The following is a 27,319-nucleotide window of genomic DNA, read 5'->3' on the forward strand; positions in this document are numbered from 1 at the left end:
GATAGATAGATAGATAGATAGATAGATAGATAGATAGATAGATAGATAGATAGATAGATAGATAGACAGACAGACAGATAGATAGATAGATAGATAGATAGATAGATAGATAGATAGATAGATAGATAGATAGATAGATAGATAGATAGCAGGCCCGTAACCAGCTATGAGGCCATGTTAATTTTTTCATGTTCAAAAATAAAATTTGTTCTTTGAATGACTAATTTGCTGTTAAACTCCTCATATGAATGTCTGCATGACATGTATAATTCAGTTTAGACAGTATGCAAGAATGTTTAGCGTCCCTGGTATGAAAAGGATCGCAGCGAGACGCTTACGGAGTGAACGAGTCTTCAGAGAGTTGTGAGGGCGTGGGCACAGCCTCCGTGTTAACAGATCCAACAATTATAAGCATTTTTGGCCTTGTCTTTTCACTTAATTTAAAACTTTATAAAGTTAATAAAGTAGGAAGTTGCAGTTTAGAGTCAGAGATGTCTGTATCTTATCTTATTGGATTGGAAATAATTTTGGTTTATTTGTATTTGTTTTAGTATCAATATCTGGCAACACTGCATCGCCTGCACTTAAACTGAAAGCAATCAAAAAAGCCCATGGACAGGTTTTTGCAGACAGGATAAGACATTCGGTAAGGGAAACACAAACATTATCATGTTATTATCTGTCATAAATGTTATCAATGCTGTCAAAAACAGTAGCATTTAACACTAGTACACTGTAAAAAAATCGGTGACATTTACGGTAAAATACTGGCAGCTGTGGTTGCCAGAACTTCACCGTTAAAAATATGGTAGCTACATTTTAGGTTTTACTGACTTAACTTAAATTCACAATAAAATACCGTATTTCATTAACTGATGTAATATTAATAAACCAACATATCGAAGTACTAATATCTGTTTTGATTGAACCATTGTAATGCATTGTAAAGCAAAATACTTTCTAACAGTATTTTACTGTAAGATTACATTAAATGTAATTACATTTATTCACCGTATATAGTATGGAAACTTACTGTTAACCAATTAACAGGTTTTAACTGTAGTATTTTTACAGTCTTTTACTGTTAAAATCACAATCATTTTTTACAGTGTACACACAGATCTGTAGCACAAAAGGGGTTACAAAATGAAATGAAATACGCAAAAACTAGCCACGAAGAAGTCTATGCCATGTCATTCAGTATAGTTACATTTTCACAAATCATGCATTACACTTTCATAAGAGCACTAGACAAAGTTATTGTAGTTATGTATTGTTGCAATAAACAACTGATAAAATTATCCACCCTTAAATATAGTAAAGTATTAACAAATTTTGATGCAATAAATAGGGTATGATTTAAAAATAATCATCCCTCCAAAACAGAGAAAACATCTATGTGTCTGTCTCCTTTAAAGTGTTTATAGTGTATATAATGAGTTGTATTTGTAGGGGTTATTATAACACAATTGCTTAACAGCAACCCCCATCACCCCCCATAGATAGATAGATAGATAGAGTAATTAATTTTGTTTATTCAATGATTGTGCATTCGATGGGATAATATCTTTAAAATATACTATACAGAGGACACCGGGGCTAGTTGTCACAGGGGCACTTAAATGTTTCTTAAAAGTTCTTAAATTGAAATATTTGAATAATGTGTGTGTGTGTGTGTGTGTGTGTGTGTGTGTGTGCGTGTCTGTGTATATAGAGAGAGAGAGAGAGAGAGAGAGAGAGAGAGAGAGAGAGGGAGAGAAAACATATTATTAACAATAATAATAATACATTAATAATACTAATAATACTAATAATAAATAATCGGCCAAAACAATGATCTAATATTTTTCGATGTAACCTTTTTAACATTTATACTGTTTCATACTGAGCTGAAAAGTCTAGAATAGTCTCTTTAATGGAAGGTTACATTATGACAACCTAAACCATATTCGCCGCTGTTGATAGAAAATGACAACGTGTTTAATGAACTTTATCTTTTTCCCGGGCAGTAACGGGCAGAAAATGTTAAGTAGCTATTCATTTATTTATTTATTATTTTTTTAGCCACAACTAAACTCTATAAAAAAACTACTTTTAAACATATTAATTTCGCCAAAAGTGTGACAACTAGCCCCGGTCTCTTCGATTTATAAATCTCTAAAGGCGCTTTTATTCACTTATTCACGTACATGCCGCGTCGTATCCAAGGGTCTCCGCACTCCATTCCAGTGATGGAGCTGGATTGCTCTCCGGGTTTTGCTCCCTCACTGCTCTATACATCGCGTCTCCTCACTCCTGCATTGCTGTAGCAGCAGATGTTCGCGCACTGAAGCCAATATCCACCGTACTCTTTACCGGAGCAAGTGTTCTGCAGCGGACAGCGAGAAGACGAAGAAGAGTGAGGACGTTTGCTCTCTCTCCTCACACGTCTGGAGTGTGTGTGTGTATGTGGGTGAGTGAGCTGAAGATATTAGAGTCGCGTCTTTATTTACCACACCTGTGATGCGCTGCTGTCTCTGAGCAACGAAGACGCACCGATGGCCAAGGTACAGGAAGAGGATATGTGTTGAAAGAGGACTTATAAATGCGCTGATCGGTGTAATATTACAAAAACTAAACCCAGACAGACAGCAGATACTCCTCGCAGCTCATTCAGCAGATATTACTGACTTAAACTTGAACGAGAAGGTGATAAAGATGCCGTTACACCTGGGTCCCTTTGTCCGCTGGAGATCCGGGCTTGTACTCACATGGATCTGCTTGTTTTCGTCCGGATTTGCCTTCATTGGTGAGCTTAATTCATTTTTAAACGCAACTTTCAGTTTCGACTGATAAAGTCATGTGCAAGCCATGCGTAATTGCTTTTACACACAGCAGCTGGCTCCCTTTGTGATGTGATTTATCGAATACTAACACAATATACTATTTCACGGGGTTCTTGTATGCGAAATAAGCAGTTTGGTTCAAATTGTCATATTATTGTTACTTTTAATAACCAGAACGCGCAGAAACGGAGGCGAAGAACCAATTCTGGAACTTGAACGTGCAGTAAGTTTGATTGACACGAGACTCTCACGGCGCGCCTGAGACATTACGGCGAAACGTTTCAACGAAACCAAGGGTTTGTTTAATTGGAAATTAGTAGAAATGTATACCATGGGGTTTAAACAAATACATATTGTTGAATATTACGCCTTGTATTCCGCGTTGCATTTCTGTGAGCGTCAGCTTGAATGAAGTAGCCTACTCGACACGCGCACATTTCTACGCGCCGACATTCATCCGTTCTTGCTGCATTGGCAGCGGTTTTGACAGCGGTACGAAGTACAGTGAGCTCCGACGGTCATTGAACGGCGCAGGGCACATTTGTTGTGTGCAGATATATAAGATGAGGTAGCCCAAACATGCATTGGTGGTCAGCTCAGTGGAAAAGAACGTGCACAAATAATCGTGCTCTCCTCCCATCACACATCTTGCACTCGTCTTGGTTAGCTAGTATAGCCTTACAAGGAAAGAAGTACATATTTACTATATGTTTAAAGCTTTTATAATTTTTAAACATTAAATTGATATTTTCATTATGAATACATTTGTTTTTTTTATAATTGTATTTATTTGCAGTGCCAGCAATGACACATTGTCAGTACTGGTTGCTCAAATAATGACTCCTTGTTATTACTCCCACAACAAGAATTAAGACAATAGAATTTCAGAAATGCCCAGCTTATGTGTTTTTACATAAGAATCAGTGTGGATATGCATATAAAGATTCATTAATGACACATTGTTAATGGCAGAAATTTCATATTGTGTTGCAAACCTTTGTTTGTGCTGTAGTTTTTTCCCCCCCAGCTTCATACTGTAAAAAGAATGTCGCTTATTATAACACCATAATAATGTCAAATAACACCTTAACCTGTTGTCCATGTCTGGACATAATTACAGTTACAGAATCACAGTCACCTAGTCCAGTGTTTCCCAACCAGTAGAGTGTGTAGCCCAGAGAGATTTAACTTTTTTTTTTTTTTGCTAAGCATGTAAAACTAAAATTCAAAGCTGTTTATAGATTAAACTAATGCATTTGATTGGCTCTTACGTGTTGTAATTTAAATAACCATTTAAATAATATTAGTAATAGCCTAAATATACCTTTTATACAGCACAATATCAGTTGAAAATAACTAATTTAGGGCTGCGGATGGTATGGATGAAAGGGTGCTGAAACCTTATTTGGCCTGTGGAGGTCCATAAAACAAAAAAGGTTGGGAAACACTGACCTAGTCCACCCACAATGTGTTTGTGTGGACCGTTTGGGCTTGCCGAGATCTGTATTACATTGTGCCAAGAGAGTAAGTAAAGTAAGGAAGGTTTTGGCTGTGGGAAACTTGACTGTGGGAAAGTTGTGTTGCGCTTCTGGAGGTTTTATAGTAATCATCACCATAGAGCCCAGCTGGGGACTGCTGATGAGTATCCTCAGAGCACCGTCAAAATTTCACACTTGACTTACATTGTTCTGCCCCCTCTCTGCTGTGGACAGAGGGCTAACTTATTAAAAGTTGTGTAATTGTCAGTCTTGCTTTAGAAAACTCTACATGAGAAAGCTAAATTAAGAGTATTTTCTTGTGCATTAATTAGAGAAGGATTTCACATAAATTAAGATGAGGTAAACAGTCATACCCAAGGGAATCATAGGAAATACAGTGGCATTTCCGAGGTTTTTAAACATCCGTTCAAATGGAGCATTTTTTTTAATAGATTGCAGGGCATCATATAAAATACCCTAAATTCCCCCCATCTTCGTATGCTCTTTTTAATTTGTCAAGGACACTTATCTTGCTTTGCTTCCAAATGAAAAAAGATCAGACAGGAACTTTCTTATTCTCCAGACTTGTAAGAGGAGGAAATGTAAATTGGATGGAGGGGAATAATGGAAGCATGTGTGCTCGCAGACATTGTTAGTCCAAAAGATCATAGAAGATCACACAAGGTGCTCTCGTCAGGAAGAAATGGGCTGACGGTGCATTTTCCTGTAAAAAAAAAAAAAAAAAAAGCAAACTTGTCTTTTCCCTGAAACATAATCCAGTCAAAAATAAAGGTCACCCTGTCAGTCTTCATCAAAGAGAACACAAGAGACACAGAGCTCTTCCACGAACAATGTGGTGCCTTCAGGGAGATCAGCTACCGTTGAGCCGACAGGAGGGTTTTCATCAGTCTGTAGACAAAAGGAGTCAGCACATTGTGTTTGTGATGTGTGTGCATGTGTGTGTGTTTCTTACTATAGCCTTTGTCAGTGACTCTGTTGGTTTTGCTTCAGGATTTTATATTGACCCAGTACAGTACTAAAATTATTTATTGTATTATTTAGGCTAGACTTTTTAAATTACAATGAACTGCATACTGACATAGTAATATACAAAAGTATTATGACAAAACTTGTATGAAAAAGCAAACAAACGATGATTAGACGCACAGGCTTTGACGTCAATAGCAAAAGATATGGAAACGCTATTTTTCCATTTTACATGTTAATAAGCCTCAATTTTGCTATCCTTAATAAAGATTATGTGGTTTATTGCATTTTCATATCAGCATTGAGCATTTGTTTTCACCTGTTGTCCGTGGTCTTATAAGAACAGACCTGCAATCCTGCAACCTTATATTTTAGTTTTTGTATTTAGTGTGTCATACAATTTAGTGTCAAAAAGAAGAAAGAAAAAAATGAAAAGCACACACACAGGTCAAACATGGCAAATCGTATATCCAGGAATGTATTTAAGCTGCATACCTGCATACCTACACAACTTTAATTCAGTGCACACTCTGGAAGTACAGGAATCAGTTTTTCAATCAACACAACCCTGCAGTAAAGTATGGCTTCTTGTTTGTTCCCATCTCTTTGGAAAAGGAGTGATATAATGGGCTTGCTGTTTTCGCTGTGTGTGTGAGAAAGAGGCAGGGGATTTTTGTGGTTGGAGTTTGTGGTGGGCTTGTTTCAGAGATTTTTGGCACTGCTCTGAGTGTGCTTGGTTGTTCACTGAACGGGATGTGTTTTGGGGTGCAGTGAAACTCAAAAGCTTTCTTATATGGTTAAGAAGCTTCTCAAAGGACTCTAGAAATGTGATTTTACTTTCATCATTTGGATTATTGCAATTAGGGTGAAGCTAGCGTTTTGGCTTTCTCACCTTTTTGTTGTTGAGGGGAAATTATTTTAACACGAATTGAACATTATTTATGCCTTTCACTAAGCCATACCAGATTTTCACTGTATGTGGTATTTGCAGGGTGTTTTTATGTTGATGTGCATGTCAAAAAAAAAAAGAAACAGAAATGAGGAAAAATATTTTTTGCCCTTCTACTGGTAAGCTATAAAATCAAATGATGCATGTAAAGAGAAGACTCTGCTGTTATGTCGGGCTCTTGATGCTAAGCAATGACTTTTCAGGATGTACAAGAACTGAAAGAATCAAGCAATAAAGAATTTCAGAGAAAAATGGACGATTTGAACAGATTAATGTCTGAGAGAAGATTTATTTGGAGTCGCAGCAAGCGCTTGGAAGCGGAACATGATTAAATCCGTTTTTGTTGTGTTTCGTTTTACTCGACACCGGCCACATTGCAATTTCACAACAATCTTAACATGTTTTTTTTTTTTAAATCAACAATATATTTCTCTTGCTCTCACAGTTTCCACACATATATAATATATGTATAACCGTATTTGAGTTTGATGAACGGAGAGGCGTGAAATGGTGTAACAGAGATGAGGAAAAGGGAAACCGTCAACAGCAGCTGACTTTCCATAATCCAAGAGCATGCTCCATTTGATGACAAATGTGGTCTTTTCTTATCTCACGCTGCTATATATGTCTTCTCCGTAAGTGTCAAATGCAAATGGAAAAGGAGAGGCGAGGCAGAGAACATGTGACATGAAACTTTGGGGTGGGGGAAGTCTCCTATCAGACTGCATCAGATCTCGGAAATGTGCCCTTTCACTTGCACGTGTAGACTACTAATAATGGGGTGGAGTCGGGGCTTTGGGTGGGCCTTTAGCTTTTTGAAATTGCCATTGTGCCATCCAAGGGGTCAAGGTTTGGCTGGTTAGCATGCAAAAAGCACATTTTTCCATTAATGAACATTTAAAATGAACTATCATAATAGTTTTTTTTGCAAACAGCATCTATATTGCTGATATTATACTATAGTAGATGTCTTACCAGTACTCAGTTCAGTTTTGGATGGTCTTAAAAATGTGAAATGGTCTTATGTTTTTCCTTGTCTCTTGTCTTTCTCAATTATAGTTCAGGATAGTCTCTAGCAGGTATTGTAGACCATAGATATTGATCTAGAGATGATAAACTGAATCTTATGAATATCATCTTCATCTGTTGACGATATAGACTTCAGATAGACTTTGCTTATGGACCAACTATGACGTTCCAGTATGGTGGACGGCTTAAATATATTGCATACAGAAATAGTTGCTAATGAGGAATTCTATGCTGTAGTACAATCTATGTTGTAGGCCCCTTTCGTCCCTTCCTAGGCTTCAGCACCTGCTCCCTCCTGCAAGCAGCATGCAGGCGATGTCCTTCAGAAAGGATGCGGTCAGCAGGAGGAACCAAAGATCAGCGCTGTCACCAGAGAGACTAATCGTGTTCTTCCCCCGAGGTGCTGTCAGTGGCCAGAGAAAGCTGGAGTACTGTTGACCTTGAGAGCAGATGCATTTAATGTGCAGACACTGCTTCTCAGCACAATGTGAGCACTAGAGTCTATGAAAGCCTTGGGTGAATGCCCCTCCCCGAAGAGATAAGAGTGCATTTCCCAAGGTGCTTTTGGTTTGACTCGCAGACTGTGAGATCTAAGTAAGATCTGTCCGCTTTAATGATGAACCATCTGCTTGAATACTCAGTAGACTCAAACACTTTGCCTCATCCCACAATAGTAATGCAACAAAAGGGGTAATTTTTTTTCCAACTGTTATTACTCCATAGGGTTTGTTCGGTGGCGACGGAGAACATAAACATGAAACATTTGCTGTGGCGCTCTGCTTGCTCTCAGCCCATCTGTGGTTCATCACCCACCATATTTAAGGTTGTTTGGGGATGCTTTTCATTCTCCTGTGATCAATAACCCTCTAACTGTTTAATTGGCCATCAATCAACCACAGGGTAGAGTTAAACACGGAGGTGCTCAATCCCCGCCTTTTATGCAAGTCCTCTGGGTCCTTATGTAGCCTTTAAGTTTGGCCAAGTTGCATCCAAAATATTGGTATTTGTATGCGCCGCACAGCAGCAGCAGCACACGAGACTTCCAGAGGGCTTCCACGAGGGAGCGTTGTCTTGACTACTACCTTGATGTAGATTGACTGCTCAGCCAGCCCATAATACAAGTAAGGGCGGAGCTTTCTTTTGAACTGCATAAATGGTTCAGCATCAAAAGGAATGACAGTGCATCATATTGATACTTTGCCCACTTCAAGTCTAATGAAACTCTCGAGCTCAGCCTGTCTCTTTCACATATGGCTGATCTGAATGAGTTTAATGTACTCGGTTGACCCTCGTGTTCTGTGAGTTTGAAGTGCAAAATTGTCTTTGCTGTTCTTGGCTAACCTCAATTCAGAACCTGCTTGATTATAATCATGATGGCAAACATGAAGGCTTTTCAGGGATTCAACTTATTAGACCACTGGGTATTAAAGCAAAGCTCTTTGGTCACTAAGAGATATTGATATTGGATGTGATTGAGGTTTCTTTGTGAACTTTGTTTATTTTGTAGTTGGAAAGTATAGAGGTTGCTTATACGAGAATATTTATACTCTACATAAATAAGCATCTCTATTACTAATGCTCTAGGTTAGAGATTTCAAAATCAAAAGAGTATAAAAATAATATTAAACTTCATGGTGCTGTAACGCCCCTATAGACTGTGTTTGTGGTTTCTTCCCCTTTTGTTGGTTTAGCCCGTTCAGTCATTAGTTAATTATCCTCAGTGTGCTCACCTGTCTGCCCCTCGTTATCTGCCCTATAAGTTCCTGTCGTGTGTGTGTGTGTGTGTGTGTGTGTGTTATCTGCACTATATCTGTTCCTGTCTCTGGTATTTGAGTTTGTCGGTTATTGTGAATGTTACCCCGAGTGTGAGTGAGTGTGTGTCTCCTCTACCCGAATCTGCCTTGTTGTCTCTACATTAAATATCCTTATTTAAATCCTTGTTGTCATCCTGCCTGCCTCCACACACCGTGACAGGTGCATGAATGATACCTGAAAGTGGCTTTTTAAAAGGAATTTCAAATGTTTGCTAAAATATTTAATGCTAATTTTCAGTCTTTTTACAAATTATTATTATTTTTTCAAATGAGTTTTTTGGGGTTATATTTGTGACATAAATCTATAATAATGCGATACATAATGACAGTATTGTGGTAGTACTGTTGTTATGGTTACCTCCTCCTCCTTCATAAATTATAAAGAGGGTGAGGTTTTTAAACTTGGACAGTAAACAACTACTCGAGCACCATAGCAACCGCATAGCAACACCCTTAAGAAACACTGCATAGCAGCATACATGACATTTTGTTCCATTTTCTTAAGAAAAAAAATTAAGTTCATTTTTTTTTTGTTATGTATGAATGATTTCCATGTGGCATATGTAGCACATAATCTAGTATGTTGGCATGTGTGTTTTAGTGTTTTAGCATTTAGTATGAGTGTGAGTGTATGAGCCTGCCTCAAGTCAATACAAAGTACCTCAGGCAGGCTGGAGGTGGTATAAGCTCTCTAATGGCAAAGATATTTGAGGGCGGGTTGGCTCAGAGACGGACAAAATGTGTCCTCTTGAAGTGATGATGTTGACAGGGAAAGATACCTATTGACCTCTGCTCATTACGTTCACAGTCCATGCGGTTGTGCCTCAGGCTGGCAATTCAACTGAGTCAACACTGGCCGTAGCTCAGCCCTCACTCAGCAGTCATCAGGGAATGCAACGGCCAGCTCAAAACATCTGCTCACCCTTTTCAGAGACAAGAAAGATGTTTAAAATCTGAATATTTAATTTTATACTCTGCTGACTTCTGTAACCTTATTCTATATTTAAAGTGCCCCTATTATGGATTTTTTGAAAACTACATTTCATGTAGAGTGTAATGCAGCTGTATGTGTAAACAGTCTGCAAAGTTGTAAAGCTGAAATTGCATCATAAATGAAGTTATTGTTTCTCAAAAGAAAGAGTCGACTCTGAACCGCTGAAATTAGTTGTTTTAAATTCGAATCCCATTCTGCGAATTTCACACGTCACAAATTCTTACATTTACATAATGCCCACCTACGTTCTGCGTGGACATCCCGCGAAAAAAACCCCCCTTTTTAAATGCTGTAGCTTGTTCGTGTGGATAACGTAATGTCATGAAGATGCTGTGCTCTGCGCTGTGAAAGTGAATTTGGTTTATTTTCACTTCCAAAGGATGAGGCTGTGAAGAATCAGTGGTTAAAATTCAGCTGTACTAAGATACCACATCAGTATGATCACAAGTTTTTGCTGTGTTCTCGTCATTTCACTGATGACTGCTTCTCCAATCTCCACAAGTTCAATGCAGGATTTGTAAACTGGTTGTCTTTGAAAGATGGGTCAGTGCCCAGTTTATTTGGAACAGTTTGCTCCTCCGAATCCCAACCTGTAAGTATGATTAATAATTGTTGCTCTGATGTTCTGTTGAGCATGCAAAGTATGTAGTTTTGTGTGTTGTGTTGTGTTGTGTATACAGTCAGTGTAGCTGTAAGTCTCTGGCTAACTCACGTTATAGTTCTGCTAATCAGCTGTGGGCCTGCTATTGTCTAGAAATATGTCGATTAATATATAATGTCTGTTGTACTTGAAGTCATGATAAAGGATGGAGCAATACGTTGGTTTACAAACTGCAGTACTTTATCAGTACTCTTTGTCTGTGTTCGACTAACGCGTATACCATTATTGTTTGGGTCTTTACTACCAAGCTGTGGGTCTGGTTTGCTAACATAAGTGTAGAACAACTTTTCCTCCTCTGATTCTTTCTTTTTAGAACAAAGTGGAGCACTATTATTATGATAATAGAATGTATTATTGATAAGCCGTATTCCAGTACTGGTGATTTTTTTTTTCTGGCATACTCTGTACACAGTAGACCAATCACAACAGACTGGGTCACCAGACCAATCAGAGCAGAGTAACATTATGCGAAGGAGGGGTTTGGAAAGATGAATCTTCGAACAAATAGTTTGAGAGTTGTTGAGAAATAACGTAAATTAAATTAAATGCATATTATAAGAAAATGAAAGTGTGTGTTTTTTTTTTTTTTTTTTTACCTTGCAGGCATGTATACCTGTTGTTGGTGACTCCCAAAACCAAATTTTAAACATTTCAAATAGCATAATTGGGGCACTTTATAATTTTAAAATCACAAAATGTAAATACTTAGAGTTCTTATGAAATGACCTTTCTGGAGTTATAGTTTGCTGTAAATTATGATAACCTGGTATTATCTACCACTCTCGTCAGTAAACTGATAAATAAAACGGAGCGTAAAAGCTTCTTACAAAGTGCCTTTTGTGCCAGCTCCAGATACTGTGTAAAAATGCAATGTCGCATAAAATTTAAGTTTGTTGTTGTCATGACAATCAGTGCCGCCTTGTTTCCTGTCAGATCACTCGGATGTTTGCCAGAATCAACAAGCAGTAGCCAAAACTAATAGTCTCATGGCTCTGTTTGTTTTGAGAAAATGTCTGGCAGTAGGGGAATCAATCATTTTAATAATGTACAATAATACAGTGTTTATTACAGAAACAATTTTAATAAGAAAAAAATTTACAAATCAGTATCGCAGAGGGCAGATTTCAGTCAGAAACATACCATCTGACAATGTCATATGAACTGTTCACTGAATTTAGTTTTTGTCTTTTTCTGTATTTATATTTACATCATTTCATACTTACATTTATTTCATATAAGAAGCCCAAGCCTAGGGCTTTCACAGAAATATATTTGCTTTCTTATGACATATTTTAGTGATATCTTGGACATGTTATGCATGGTACAATAGTCCAAAAAATGTTTACAGCAGCTTTAATTTATTATGATTTATCAGTAGAACAGTAACAGTTGTAACTGGTATTTTGGCAGAAGCTACCATGGTAAATCTTTTGTGAGGGTAGATGTCAGCATCACAGTAGCATTTGTAATTACAATCTATTCATTTGGAAGACTCAGGGTTGGCAAAAGTAGCACGTTTATGTTTCCTTTGGCAACCATTTTTATTAGCAGCCTCTAGCTTGTGAAAAGTGTGTGAGTAAAACATTTAATTTTCTTCCTTTTACTTTAACAGAGAATAAAATGATGCCAGCCCTTTGCATTAAGCTCAGTATGTGTGTTAAATGTGGTTGTAGCGGACAAGATTTCAGATTTTGAGATGGAGAAGCAGCATTTCTTGGCAAGGATGTTAGGAGCGGTGAAGCCGTTGAAATAGATTTAAGACTTCATGCTTGTATAATTAATCATGACAGAATTGCTCATTCTGGGACTTTGCATAGCCTATGGATTTTAATGAATACTGTAAATGTGTCATTTGCTTTTTCTTATGAGCCTATACTTTTTTAATCCCTGAAAGCACAGGATTTCGGTATGTTTCAAAGACCTTTAAAGGTGGTCCTCTCGTCGCTTTCTCTTTGTTTATAGTAACCCAGGGGGCTCATTAGTCATACAGGCGTTCTTTAGAGACCTGACTGTTCGTGTCTCTATGAAATAGCATATAGAGACAGTCAGCCCATGTGTTTACTGTAAATGTGTGTGTGTGTGTGTGTGTGTGTGTGTGTGTGTGTGGTGGTCTAAAATGACTTTGATCATATTATTTTGTTCATGAAAACATGTTTTCTGGTTCATTTACAAAAAATTATGAACTCATGTTAGCGTTTGGCTCTCATGCATGTTGAATGAGCTGTAGTGAAGGACGTTTGCGGTGTCTTTTAACACTGAAAGTATACAAGCAACATTGTTCGTTTGATTTGAAAACCTGTTAAGGATAACGGTGAGATATATTCTTACAAATTCAACTCTTGAGACTGGTTAAATGCAATTTGAGTGCTGCTGCCGCTCCTGGCTTCTCCTAAACAAAGCCAAACATACCGGATTAATTTTCAGTGTAAATCACACACATTTTCAGAAAAGGCCTGCCGAGATACTGCATGTTCAGCAAGAGTCTCTAGGGGCAAAAGGATTTGAGAGCTGGATCATATAAATTAAAAAGGCCTTCTGTTAATTTCTGCTCTCACTGTGGAAGTGAACCTCTTTTAAGCTTTATGTGAGGTGTTTGTAACCCTAGGATGTGATGTCACCGCAATAAAAGGCTCTACAGTGCCAAATGTTTCATCGACACATCCTGCCCTTAGAGGACAGTGTGCCATCTTCCTTCTCAAGTGATTGTTATACATCTTTAGCACATTTTAAATGATAATATTTAAGTGCAATGCAGAAATGGAGTGTTAATAATGATTAATGCATACTGGAGAAAGTGAGAGAGAGTTTACCAGTGTAAATGGATTTTTGCTGTTTTTTATTACTTCAAAGCCTTAAAGGAATATTCCTGCTTATTTACAACTTAATGCCACTGTCAGCTCATCTGCAAGGCTTCCAGTAAGTATGTTACGATTAAATTATTGCTGCGGTAATTGAGAGCATGCCACAAATTCTGTCTTTAGACATTAAGATGTTAACCCCAAATATTCCCTTCAGCTTCAGTCATGGTCTATACACAAGCAGTTGCCATGGGTTTACAGAAGGCTATTTTTATAGGTCTGTGAAACTATTTCCAACAAACCTCAGCAAGGTCAATCTTGTTTTTGAAGATATATTTTTGTGTTAAAGACATAGTATACTGAAACATGAATATTCTGCTATCATTTTCTCACTCTAATGTCGTTCCAAAAGTTTATGACTTTTTCTTTATTTTTCTTTTGTTGAACGCAAAATGGGAATTTTGATGTTTTATAGTGACAATGTCAAAAACCAAAAAATAACAAACAAGACACCATAAAAGCACTTTGAAAGTAGTTCAAATGTCTTAATTTTGGTGTCAAGAACAGGCTGAAGTTTATAAAAAGTATATATAATCACTGATCACTGATTTCTGTAACCTCACTCTAAATTATAGTTTTGACATTTTGTAGTTTTAAAATAATAAATGTTTTGGTATAAATGGCTTTTCTTTAGATTTTACTCTGACTTTGCCATGGTAACCTCCATTTCTGCCATTATGCTACAGTCAAGAGTTATTAAGAGTTTACAATAAAATGATCAAATAGTTTTTAGATTATGTTCTTTTTTGGGGTCACATTTTTGTCAGGGATAGACCGAAAAATTATTATCCTCATTTGACGTCATTGACACTACACTCTTAAAAATAAAGGTGCTTCACGATGCCATAGAAGAACCTTTTTGTCTAAATGGTTCCATAAAGAACCTTTAACATCTGAAGAACCTTACTGTTTCACAAATGGTTCTTTGTGGTGAAAGAAGGTTCTTCAGATTATAAAAAGATAAGCAAGAGATGGTTCTTTAAAGAACCTTTGGCTGAATGGTTCTTTGTGGAACCAAAAATGGTTCTTATATGGCATCGCTTGAAGAACCTTTTGAAGCACCTTTATTTTTAAGAGTGTAATTGTACTGTGCTTGTGAAATAACTCAGAAGTTTGAATATCTTGAATGGATAATGATATTTCAGAGCTGCAGAAAAAAGAACAATTTTGTGAATAGCTGAAATTCACACAGTTGTCATATGGCTACAGAAGACTTGAAATATAGCACACAAGTAATATGGACTACTGTTTTGGAAATGTATTTGTCCATTTCAGAGTTTGACCAGTCATGATTCTATGAACCAGTGTCTATCTCAAAGTAAAACTCTGAGGCCAAAATAAAATTCTCTAAAATTTCTCATAGTGAGTACTATGGGAAAATAAAACAGACGGTTTAGAACAACATGTGGATAAATAATGTCAGGATGTTCAATTTTGGGTGAGCTTTTTATCGTATTTAAATGTGTCTTCTTTTCCTCTATCAGATGTCTAAAATATCTGTGGAGTCCATCATGACCCAAGTAGGCAGCCTCCCTGCCTGTAGATCGTGGTTTGCTGCTATTTTAAAAAACAATTAAATTTTCAGCCCAGACTTTCACAGCTCCCAGTGTAAGAAACATTTCTGTCTTGCTTTCCTCAGCGAAGCGCCTTCATTGAGAGCTCTATGAATCATCTCCTTTCTTCTTTCCCTGACTCACTGTGGTTACTCAAGACTTCAGCATGCTGGGAAGAGTAGAGGTGCCCAGGCATTGTCTCAGTCTCAGTGCTCGGGCCACCTAATTACCCAGCCGAGAGCTGGTACTGTAAGCATGCGGCTTCACCCGCTGAATCATTACAATAAATCACACACTGTTAAACATAGACACACGTGTTTCTCCAAATAGTCAAACACTCAGGGTAGAAGGTGTTTTGATGCCGAATCAGGTTATGTGTAGCTCAGGTGATGACAATCTCAGCCTCTCATTCATGAATTAACCCAGACAGGGCTTGCAAAATTTCAAAATCGCTGGGAGCCCTTCGGGCAGACATTCTTCAGATTTTAGTAGCCCAAAATGAATTTAAGTAGCCCAAATAAAAAAATAAAAAAAGACATTGGCTGAACTTCACTGCGGACAAATCAGCATGATTAAAAACTTTTTTCTTCAAATAACAAGTCAAGAGAGTAGGGGTGCAATGGATCACAAAACCCACGGCTCGGATCATATTGCATTATCATATCAGATTTGGAGTAACAGATCGGGTCATTTTGCAGATGAGCAAAAAAAATATGGTTCTTTATTATTTAAATAACAGAATACTTATTTGATACCACAGCAAAAACTAGTAGTAGCATATAGGGATGTAACGATTCACTCAACTCACGATACGAAGCAATTCACGATACTGATTTCACAATACAATTTTCTCACAATTTTTCTTTTTAACAAAATGAGATTTAAAACAAATTATAAATGAAAAGGTGTCCATTTATTATTTCTCCAACAAAATGCTGCACATTTCTTTTTGAAATTGAAATATGTCAAATAAAAAAACTGATAAAATATATATTTTTAAAACAAATCCCAAGTCAAATAATTAAATAATACAAATAAAATAAATCTCTTCATATAAACAAACTGATGCTTTGGCTGTGCTTTTTCCAATTAAAATCAGAGGCAACCACTGCACTTTAATCACGATCCAAACAAAGATGCTAAATACATGTTATTTAGATTGCAATTCGATTTTATAATTTCGAAATTTGAAGCAAAAACAGAATGGTTTGATTTTAGCTTTGGTGAATGAGATGCAAATGTCACTCTCTGACAGCAGGTGGCGCTTATGGAACAGCAGGTATTTACAGGCTGCTGCCCCTTTAAGACCGAATGCACGGATCCAATATAATAATGCACTTGAGATTTCTTTCTCCACTGTTTACGTTCACTTAAGGCATAACCGACTGTGTTTACGAGAATACTTGCCGAGACAGTTATTTTGAGATCATTTTGTGTGTATGTGTTCAATTCTGAGGAATCAATTCACAGAGGAATCAATTCTGTGTACGCGCATTGTCTGAAATGTGGCTCTCTGTCTTTGAATGAGTGCGCGCAGCTCCGAATGCGCTTGAATGGTTTAAACACTTGAATGTTTAAATCGGCAAGACTTAGAAACACATGCAAACGATCAACTATGATCCGTTTTACTCCTACAAGCTAGTGAACAATGCAAATCAAGGAAGGAAGTTTATATCACTGTTCAAGATAGCCAGTCGGGCAGGGCGGTGATACATTTTGGTAGCCCGACTGGAAAACACAATAGCCCCGGGACGTCAGGCTAGCGATTTTGCGAGCCCTGCAGAGTAAAAAGAGCTTTGAGATTCGCTGGTGCTTCACAAATGTACTCTATTATTACTGTTTGTCTGAGATAGACATATGGTGAAAAACCTTTATTCAGCATTATTCAAAGATTGTGTTAAGGTTTTTAATGTGGTTTATATGTAACAGTTTCAAAAGCAGACTTGGCTACTTTTTATTTAGTCAAGCCTTTTCAATGTATACTCCTTCAGAGACAATATAAGAAGGATGGTTTACTCGTACTAGAAATTGTGACGCTTAACTGTAGAATGAAAGTTCTGCCTTTCAGTTGAAATAGCCTTCTTTTTATAGAGAAATGGATCAATGCCTCAATCAATGTTATTTTTTTTGTTATTACAGCTGAAGAAGATGATGTTAGTTTCGATTGCAGATTTGACAGAGTTGTCCTGCCCCAAACTCCATTGCCATTGGTTGAATTTGGCAGAGACTCGCCTCTGTGTTTTCTGATTGGCTAGCATTTGTGTGCTGCAGTCAGATTCTTATTTGATTGATACTGTGTCTCATATTTTATGTCTTTTATCGAAGCTTTTATTTATAATGTGCTTTATAATTATATAAATGACACTACCAACACTATACATAAATGACACTACCAAAAGTTTGGGGTCAATAAGATTATATATAAATATCACTGCGGACAAATCAGCATGATTAAAAACTTTTTTCTTCAAATAACAAGTCAAGAGAGTAGGGGTGCAATGGATCACAAAACCCACGGCTCGGATCATATTGCATTATCATATCAGATTTGGAGTAACAGATCGGGTCATTTTGCAGATGAGCAAAAAAAATATGGTTCTTTATTATTTAAATAACAGAATACTTATTTGATACCACAGCAAAAACTAGTAGTAGCATATAGGGATGTAACGATTCACTCAACTCACGATACGAAGCAATTCACGATACTGATTTCACAATACAATTTTCTCACAATTTTTCTTTTTAACAAAATGAGATTTAAAACAAATTATAAATGAAAAGGTGTCCATTTATTATTTCTCCAACAAAATGCTGCACATTTCTTTTTGAAATTGAAATATGTCAAATAAAAAAACTGATAAAATATATATTTTTAAAACAAATCCCAAGTCAAATAATTAAATAATACAAATAAAATAAATCTCTTCATATAAACAAACTGATGCTTTGGCTGTGCTTTTTCCAATTAAAATCAGAGGCAACCACTGCACTTTAATCACGATCCAAACAAAGATGCTAAATACATGTTATTTAGATTGCAATTCGATTTTATAATTTCGAAATTTGAAGCAAAAACAGAATGGTTTGATTTTAGCTTTGGTGAATGAGATGCAAATGTCACTCTCTGACAGCAGGTGGCGCTTATGGAACAGCAGGTATTTACAGGCTGCTGCCCCTTTAAGACCGAATGCACGGATCCAATATAATAATGCACTTGAGATTTCTTTCTCCACTGTTTACGTTCACTTAAGGCATAACCGACTGTGTTTACGAGAATACTTGCCGAGACAGTTATTTTGAGATCATTTTGTGTGTATGTGTTCAATTCTGAGGAATCAATTCACAGAGGAATCAATTCTGTGTACGCGCATTGTCTGAAATGTGGCTCTCTGTCTTTGAATGAGTGCGCGCAGCTCCGAATGCGCTTGAATGGTTTAAACACTTGAATGTTTAAATCGGCAAGACTTAGAAACACGTGCAAACGATCAACTATGATCCGTTTTACTCCTACAAGCTAGTGAACAATGCAAATCAAGGAAGGAAGTTTATATCACTGTTCAAGATAGCCAGTCGGGCAGGGCGGTGATACATTTTGGTAGCCCGACTGGAAAACACAATAGCCCCGGGACGTCAGGCTAGCGATTTTGCGAGCCCTGCAGAGTAAAAAGAGCTTTGAGATTCGCTGGTGCTTCACAAATGTACTCTATTATTACTGTTTGTCTGAGATAGACATATGGTGAAAAACCTTTATTCAGCATTATTCAAAGATTGTGTTAAGGTTTTTAATGTGGTTTATATGTAACAGTTTCAAAAGCAGACTTGGCTACTTTTTATTTAGTCAAGCCTTTTCAATGTATACTCCTTCAGAGACAATATAAGAAGGATGGTTTACTCGTACTAGAAATTGTGACGCTTAACTGTAGAATGAAAGTTCTGCCTTTCAGTTGAAATAGCCTTCTTTTTATAGAGAAATGGATCAATGCCTCAATCAATGTTATTTTTTTTGTTATTACAGCTGAAGAAGATGATGTTAGTTTCGATTGCAGATTTGACAGAGTTGTCCTGCCCCAAACTCCATTGCCATTGGTTGAATTTGGCAGAGACTCGCCTCTGTGTTTTCTGATTGGCTAGCATTTGTGTGCTGCAGTCAGATTCTTATTTGATTGATACTGTGTCTCATATTTTATGTCTTTTATCGAAGCTTTTATTTATAATGTGCTTTATAATTATATAAATGACACTACCAACACTATACATAAATGACACTACCAAAAGTTTGGGGTCAATAAGATTATATATAAATAAATATATATATATTTATATATAATCTTATTGACCCCAAACACATATATATATGTGTGTGTGTGTGTGTGTGTGTGAGAGAGTGTGTGTATATGTATAAAACAGTATATACACATACAATATTATTTACTGATCAAGTGACAAATCTTTTGTTTCATTATAAATGTCTTTACTGCTTCAAATAAATTCTGTACTTTTGAGCATTCTATTCATCAAAGAATACTGAAAAAATATGTATCGTTTACAAAAAATATTAAGCAGAACAATGTTTTTAACAATTGATAAGAATTTTCTTGAGCACAAAATCAGAATATTAGAATGATTTCTGAAGGATCATGTGACTGTCACACTCGCTGGTGGGAGATCAAGCACACAACACAGGAGATGAATAACATACATTCTTTAATAGTAATCCACAGGAAAACAGACAGGGAATCCAGGAGGAAGACAAACCAAAACAAACAATAACTGGCAAAGACTGAACAGAAACGGGGAGTACTTATACAAAAGCAAGAGAGGGACTAATGACTAAATTAACAGGACACAGGTGAACTGAAGGAACTAATGAAGGGAACTAAGGAAAACTAGGTCAAGGGACTGAAACAAGGAAGGAGAACAGAAAAACACAGAAAACAAGATTCAAACTGTGACAGTACTCCCCCCTCCGACCAGGCGCGACCTCGCGCCGTAACGGAACAACAAAGGGTGGAATGAAGGGAGACTTAGGTGGTGGACAAAGTAGAGGAGTTGGGATGGTAACCAAAGACAGCGAAGGGCAGGCAGGAAGACAGGCAGATGACCAGGGCGGCGACGACGTTAGAGGGAGGAGCCATGGAGGGATCAGGAGGAACAATGGTGAACCAGATGGAGGAAGGAGCCATGGAGGGATCGGGAGGAACCATGGCGAACCAGACAGAGGGAGGAGCCAGGAAGGCAGGCAGATGACCAGGGCGGTGACGACGTTGGAGGGAGGAGCAATGGAGGGATCACGAGGAACAATGGCAGACCAGACGGAGGAAGGAGCCATGGAGGGATCAGGAGGAACCATGGAGGACCAGACGGAGGGAGGAGCTAGGATGGAGACAGGAGGTACCAGGGCGGACCAGACGGAGGGAGGAGCCAGGATGGAGACAGGAAGAACTTGGAGCAGGAGGAGTCAGGTGGGATCAAGACCGCAGCCAAGATGACAGCCCACGGTGGAGCCGATGGAGGGAGGAGCCATGGTGGAGGAAGGGCTGATGACTCCAGGGGACCGACTGACAGCGGCAGAGCAGGTGGGAGAGGAGCCCAGGGCAGAGACAGAGAGCCGACGAGCCAGGGGGACGGAGAGGATCCGGAGGGCCAAGGCGGAGCAGATGGCTCAGGCGACCGAGGCGTAGGCGGGGATCCAGAAGGCCGTGGTGGAGACGGAGCGACATAGGACCGAGAGGGAGGAGCCCAATGGAGCCGGTAGGACAGATCGACGAGGCGCAGCTGGAGGAGTGGAGTCCTGAGGCGATGGCAGGTCGACGACTGACCAAGGTGGAGCCGGAGGGACGAGGAAGCCCGGCGGAGCTGATGGACTGACGGGCCACGATGGAGAGGAGGGAGCTATGAGCCATGGTGGAGCCGCTGGGTCAGTGGGCAGAGGTGGAGTCTGTGACTCAGAGACTGGAGGCGGAGACAAGGGATTCTCCAGTCGCGACGCTGATGGAAACTGGCAGACCCACGGCTAAACCACACCACTGATAGTGGGCTGAGGGTGAGCAGAGGGGCTGACAGGAGACAGCGGAGGCGATGGCGAAGACTGGTGAAGGTATGTCAGAATAAAAGTCTATAAGATCCCCTGAGTCCAGCTGCAGCTCACCCTCAGCGGTGGAACAGTGGGCGGGGCTTTCCTCCGTGCCCTCGCTCTCCACTGTATAATCCTTCATGGCGGGCCTTGTTGCCGGCTCATGCACCTGGTCAGAAGTTCCATGAGGCTCTGGCTCTGAGGCGGTGCTGAAGACTTGAGTAATGGCTGCTGAAATAACATGCTTTCATGAAAAAAAATGATATTTTATATTGCCTCATTAAAAACAGCCACAATTTCTATGGAAAATCTAAATTACATTTCTGAGAGGTGTGGTATGACTGATTCAGATTTGCTTCAGGAGTTTTGTTGTTGTTTGTCTAAACAACACACTGCCAGCAATGATAAATTACATTCCTGATTAATTCTGCTTATTTTTCCTTCCTATCTTTTTTTGTATCATTTACATGGGCCATTTTGTACCCTCAACAACTCTTCTACTTGGATTTACTAGAAAGTAGAAAAGGATTTGTCCAAACGTGAGAGATTTGCTCTGGGTTTAAAGGATAAGGAATTAAAAATTGGATGCTGAAACAAGCAGGAATGAAACACAAACCCTGTCATTTTTCTAAATGATTTACGATTCCCCATAGGCCTCTCTCTTACCTACAAGCTTCGGTCCTAGTCTAACAAGCATGTTTTACCTTTCAGATTCTATTAAGTTAATCAATGCCATACATTAGCTGTCCTTATGCATTAGACGAGACAGTGTCTCATAGAGAGGGAGAAAGATGTTGGATGGTTGGCTTTATATTTCTTTTCTTGAGCCATTCTGTGCTTTCAATTAATGAACTTTTTATTTTTATATGAAAGCTGTTGCTTACAAAACATATCAGTGTTTTAATGAAAGGTATATTGCTTCACTTGGAGGAAAATATGGCTTTTTTCAGATCAGTATCCATTAAGGTTTTGGCTACAAAATAAGATTTCACCAGCACCATTTCTAAGATTTAAGACTGTATCAAAACCAGATCTTTAAATGTGTTAGATGGCATTGATATAAACCTCTGATTGTCTTCAGTTCTGTTATCCCCTGTCTGGTAGTTTTATCTAGATGCAAAAACACAGAGCCATATGTCTCTAATTGGAGTTGGAATTGATTTTAAGACTGGTTCTGGTTTTTGTTGTTTCTTAGTTGTAATTATATGGTTCGGGGATGTATCGAATGATAATACTGCTGATGAGCTGAACGATGAGTGCATTGATTTTATAATATGGTAATATGTGATGTGTGACTACCATATCGATATACCATTATTTTGGTGAATTTGATTCTGATCTCAGATATCAATAAGAGTTTCCATTTCAAACATTTTACAATGTTGAAACCCATTTTGCAGAACTCAGATTTTCCTAAAAAAACTTGCACAGAAATGTAGCACAGGATTGCATATGTGCCTACTCATAACAAATCTGCAGTTATCTTGTCACAGAGTTGAAGATCTTCAAATACGGCCTAATTAATGTTCTGCTTTAATGTCTGTCTTTATAAGAAAGCATTAGATTAAACCTTTTTCTAATAAAGTTAAACAGTGATTTTAAAGCAAAGTAGTATGATCATTTGATTATGTAGTAAGTGAATGTTCCTGCAAACTACTAATCCTCTACTATAAAGACAACTGCTTTTGGCAGAAGCACAATCACTCGAGAGTCGTGATCGCTTGATATGGAGAAAACTCTTTAAGACGGCAAAATAATAGTATAGCATTGTTCTGTCATTCACATGTCATTCCCGTCTGCCTGGTTGAACAAAAACCAGTCATATTCCAGTCCATTTCCTCCCACTTTCCTTCCAGATCTCAGGACAGCAGAAGTCAATGCGAGTCTTTCCCCCTTAAGAGTGACTAAAACATGTCTATGGTGCGATATCCCTCAAATGCTGAGATATGCCATTTTTTCCTCACCATAGAATTTTTCATTCTTGCAGATCTCTTCGTGAGAAGGTGTTATTTGACAAAACATTAATCAACTCGGAGGTGTGTGATATATGCTGAGTCTTTGCTATCACCTCTTTCCAGGCCTTGTAGAGGCCGTCTTATCATATTAGCCAGCCACTAGACAAAATTGCCTATGTGTTCTTTTCACATGGCATTAATTTTCCAGACAAAGGCTGTGTATGAAAAAGAAGAAAAAAAAAATCCTGTCAATACAGAGAAAGGGCACACGTCTCTAATTTCCCCCGAATTCCCTTACTGTGTTTAACAAGTGAAGCTAACATTAAGCAAACTACGGGTCACCCCTCCTTCCCCCATCTTCTGTCCTCGACTCTCGGTCACACAATTAGCTGTCCTGTTTGAAAGAGCTAGAACAAAGGTGATCCCTGCGAGCCAGAGTCAGAGGCAGTGACATGTGAGAAAGCTGGTGACACACTTATGGCTGTAGGCTGCTATTTTGTCCAGAGAAGTCGCTGGCTGTCAGTACCCATCACTGTCTGGCATGGCATTAATGGCATTTCCTAATAGTGTGGGGTGGAACAAAGGGCAGATTTACAGGGGCGAAAACACAAAGATCCTCTCTATTAGACCATCCGCCTTCATTTGTGCTCACACGCAAAGGTGTGGCCTCAGATATGGAGACGTGACGGGGACAGAGAGAGTGGACGAGAGAGATACAGACAGGGAAGGAGGAGCATGGGCTCAACCTCAAATTTTCTGTGCCAGTTTGCCCACAAGCTGAATGTCTTAAAAAGCTCAAGCGCAGAGATGCAGGTGTGCAGCCAAGCCAGTATAACGTGGTCGTGGAAAACAAAGCATTAGTGCTATTTTTGTTAAACGACATTTTCTAAGAGGGACTTTATAGGTGAAGTGTGCAAGTTCTGCAGCAATAACAGCTATTTCCCCTTATTTTGAATTGTTCAGAAATCTCCAGACTTAAGCCATTGGTTGAGACAATGCTATCAAATAAACAACAATTCCATTTGGTGTCACTAGTCGTGCTGAAGCTACTGTTATTCACCACATGAAATGACATTTGCAATGCATTAATTTATAGCCATATGTGATATAAGCAGACTGTTCTTGTACTATTAAAAAAAAAATTATAATAAAACAAGACTCCCTCGTGATGATTGTAAAGCGCTTTGGGTGTACAGCAATACACAATAAAGCGCTATATAAATGCCTCATTCATTCATTCATTCGAAAATTATGTAATATTTTAAGTTTTATATATATGATGATTTATTTATATTATCATGAAAAAAAATTATTTACATTTTCACATGAATATTTTTAGGGTTAAAATGTTGACAACCATTCAGAGCAAGTCTGTGAGAGAGCAAAACATACCAAGGCGTTACGTCGATGCACACTTGATAATTAGACTATAATCCGTGGTCATTCTGAATATTGCATGTCATGTATTAATTGAGTAATGAGACACTCAACATTCATTGACAACTGGATTTCAAAACCGTAATGGTCTCACACAGTGAACCTTTAAGGCCTTTGTAGTGGACAGTCATGTGATGGTTGCTCTCCACTCTTCTAATGATACACTTTATGTTGATCCACAATAGATGTCACACTCAGTGCTAATTGGATGAAAAGGGGAGCTCATTTGCTCAACATGTTACTGTTCTTGCACATTAATGGATCAGTGTATTAGTCTGTTACAACTGGGATAATGAATTGTAATGGCTGGATAAATGCTCTAGTGTCAGCGCACGTGGTCCATTACATTACAGTACACATTAGTATTACATGGTCTGATCTGATGCTGTTGACTCATACTTGCTATATATATGTTTACATATATTTATATATATTTATATATAGCCTATATATGAATACAAATATATGTTTCTCTCACTTTTTGCCCATCTCAAAATAGATACTGTCCTGTTATGAAAGAAAAAAAAGCTTTCAGCAAATTTTCTGCCTCTGTTTTTAAGGGTGATTGGAGAGAATCCAGAGAAATGGCATAGTGTCTGTTGCTAATTGGCTTCCGAATAATGAATGCAAAAAAAAGAAGTCTCACAAAAGTAATGAATCAACTTGTCTCATCTGTTTCTTTCTCTCGTCTCTGCATGACAATGAGAGCTCTGAATATCATCACATTAATGTAGGTTTGTAAATGAGTTATAAACGAACCCCATTTGCATTATCCGCTCGTCATTTGATTTCAGTATCTGAAAATGTCTGTAATCTCCATTTATGCATGAGTTGCTAACGTGATGGTGATGCCTAAGAGGACTTCGGCATGTCTGTTAATTTAAAGCAATAGTTCACCCAGCAATGAAAATTATACCATTATTTACTCACGTTCATGTTATTTTAAACTTGTATTTTTTTTCTCATGGAACACAAAAGTAGAACTTTATGAAGAATCAGTTCATAGGAGCTTCAAAAAGGATGAAAAACACTATAAAAGTAGTCCTTATTACTGAAGATTTTCATTTATTTTCTAGGACAACAAGATTTTCATATTACTTGAGAGTTAATATAACACAAGTCTGGTCTTTGTGAACTGAGGTGTTTGATGATTTGCATAAGAATACGACTCGATCGCTACTTTTTTTCCTGTGAAAGAAAATACAGTATATGGCTTTGGAACATGAGGATGTGTAAATAATGCTGAGAAATGTGGGATGAACACTTCCTCATTAAATTAAATCAAACTTTCAGTTACTGAAGTTCCAAAAATGAAAATAATGAAAATAAAAAAAAAACATGGATGAATTTGATCATCCTCAATTTATGCCAGCAAATGACTGTGACTGCTGGCGGCTCTTTAGTCATGAAAGTACATATTAAGATTATAGAAAATATTTGTACCCATCAACAACAAAGATATGTGCGGATGTTATCAATCTCATAAAAAAGCTTGATGTCAGCTGGTTTCGTATTTGAAATCTGCTCTCAATTCTTATAACCGATTTACACTGTAAGTAGATGCTAAGATTATTCACATATTCTGAATTAATGCAGCCACCGACTTTTTTGTGCCGTTTTTACAGTTCATGTTAAAGCTTTGCATCATTTCATAGTTAAAGTGCAGAGTGAGTCAGGCATGAGGGCTCTAGATAAGAAATTCCAATTCCAGACATCTCCATATCTTGTTTAATCCTGAGAACTCTAGAAACATAAAGGAGGTTCAGAAGTAAGGAATTCTGTATGGAAAGGAAGTGTGCAAACTGGCTTTGCTGAAGCGACATGGGATCTGCCATTTAGATGTGTGTTGAGATTGTCAAGCGTTGCATGGCAGCACATAAGCTTTGCATTGCAGGCACTTTTCTGGGGTTATACACTTATAGATTTTGCCACTTGTCACATCACATCCGAGTCACAATGACAAAGTGTGTCGCCTCTGTTCTGCCGGGACAATTGAGGCGTGGAATTACCATCTTACATCTACACACCTGAATCTTTGTGAAACTCTCCATGGAGCCGCCCATTTGCTGGCCGTCTGATGCATATTGGACAATAAAACTTGTACTTTAAAAGTTTTCTTGCAAACTTGAATATGAATGCAACTTTTCCAGGGCAACTTTATTTCTCCCAGTTTGCCTACGAACAATGTTGTGTTCCCTGGAAAAAATAAATAAATACATTTTTAGAAACATTTACAAAGAAACAGCAAGTAACACAATTAATTAAACATGACATTTTGAAATTGAAAAAAGTGAAATGGCATTTTCTTGTAAAACGTACCCCAGGAATGTTTTATTTACAACTTATACAACTGTATTTTTTTAACAGTGTTTAGAAGGTACCAGGTTGGTACAAACACTTTTGAGGTTAATCACTGAATTTTGTCAGGTTACTCGCATAAAATATTTTTATTTTGTTTGTGGCAACTCGATATTCATTCTTTGTTTTCGGAGTTTTATTATCAATCTGTACTTATTAATTATACGTAATTACTACAAGAATAATACGTGTGTATGTATACTAATTATTTCATTGTGTTTCTGTTTGTACAGCTTATATATATATATATATATATATATATATATATATATACAGTGGGGCAAATAAGTATTTGATTTGAAGTTTTCCCACTTACAAAGAATGGAGAGATCTGTAATTTTCATC

General features: G+C 37.8%; 1 protein-coding gene across 1 annotated transcript in view; it reads left to right on the top strand.

Moving 5' to 3' along the window:
• Positions 1-2,459: 2,459 nt before the first annotated feature.
• Positions 2,460-27,319, top strand: part of unc5a (unc-5 netrin receptor A) — a 210,424-nt gene continuing 185,564 nt past the window's right edge. Inside the window, exon 1 of the mRNA XM_016286233.1 lies at positions 2,460-2,788. Coding sequence (XP_016141719.1) covers positions 2,698-2,788 — 91 coding nt within the window. The 5' untranslated portion in view covers positions 2,460-2,697. The remainder of the gene's footprint in view (positions 2,789-27,319) is intronic.

The sequence above is a fragment of the Sinocyclocheilus grahami genome, unplaced genomic scaffold (assembly GCF_001515645.1).
Source record: "Sinocyclocheilus grahami isolate Dianchi unplaced genomic scaffold, SAMN03320097.WGS_v1.1 scaffold208.1, whole genome shotgun sequence".
Lineage (NCBI taxonomy): Eukaryota > Metazoa > Chordata > Actinopteri > Cypriniformes > Cyprinidae > Sinocyclocheilus > Sinocyclocheilus grahami.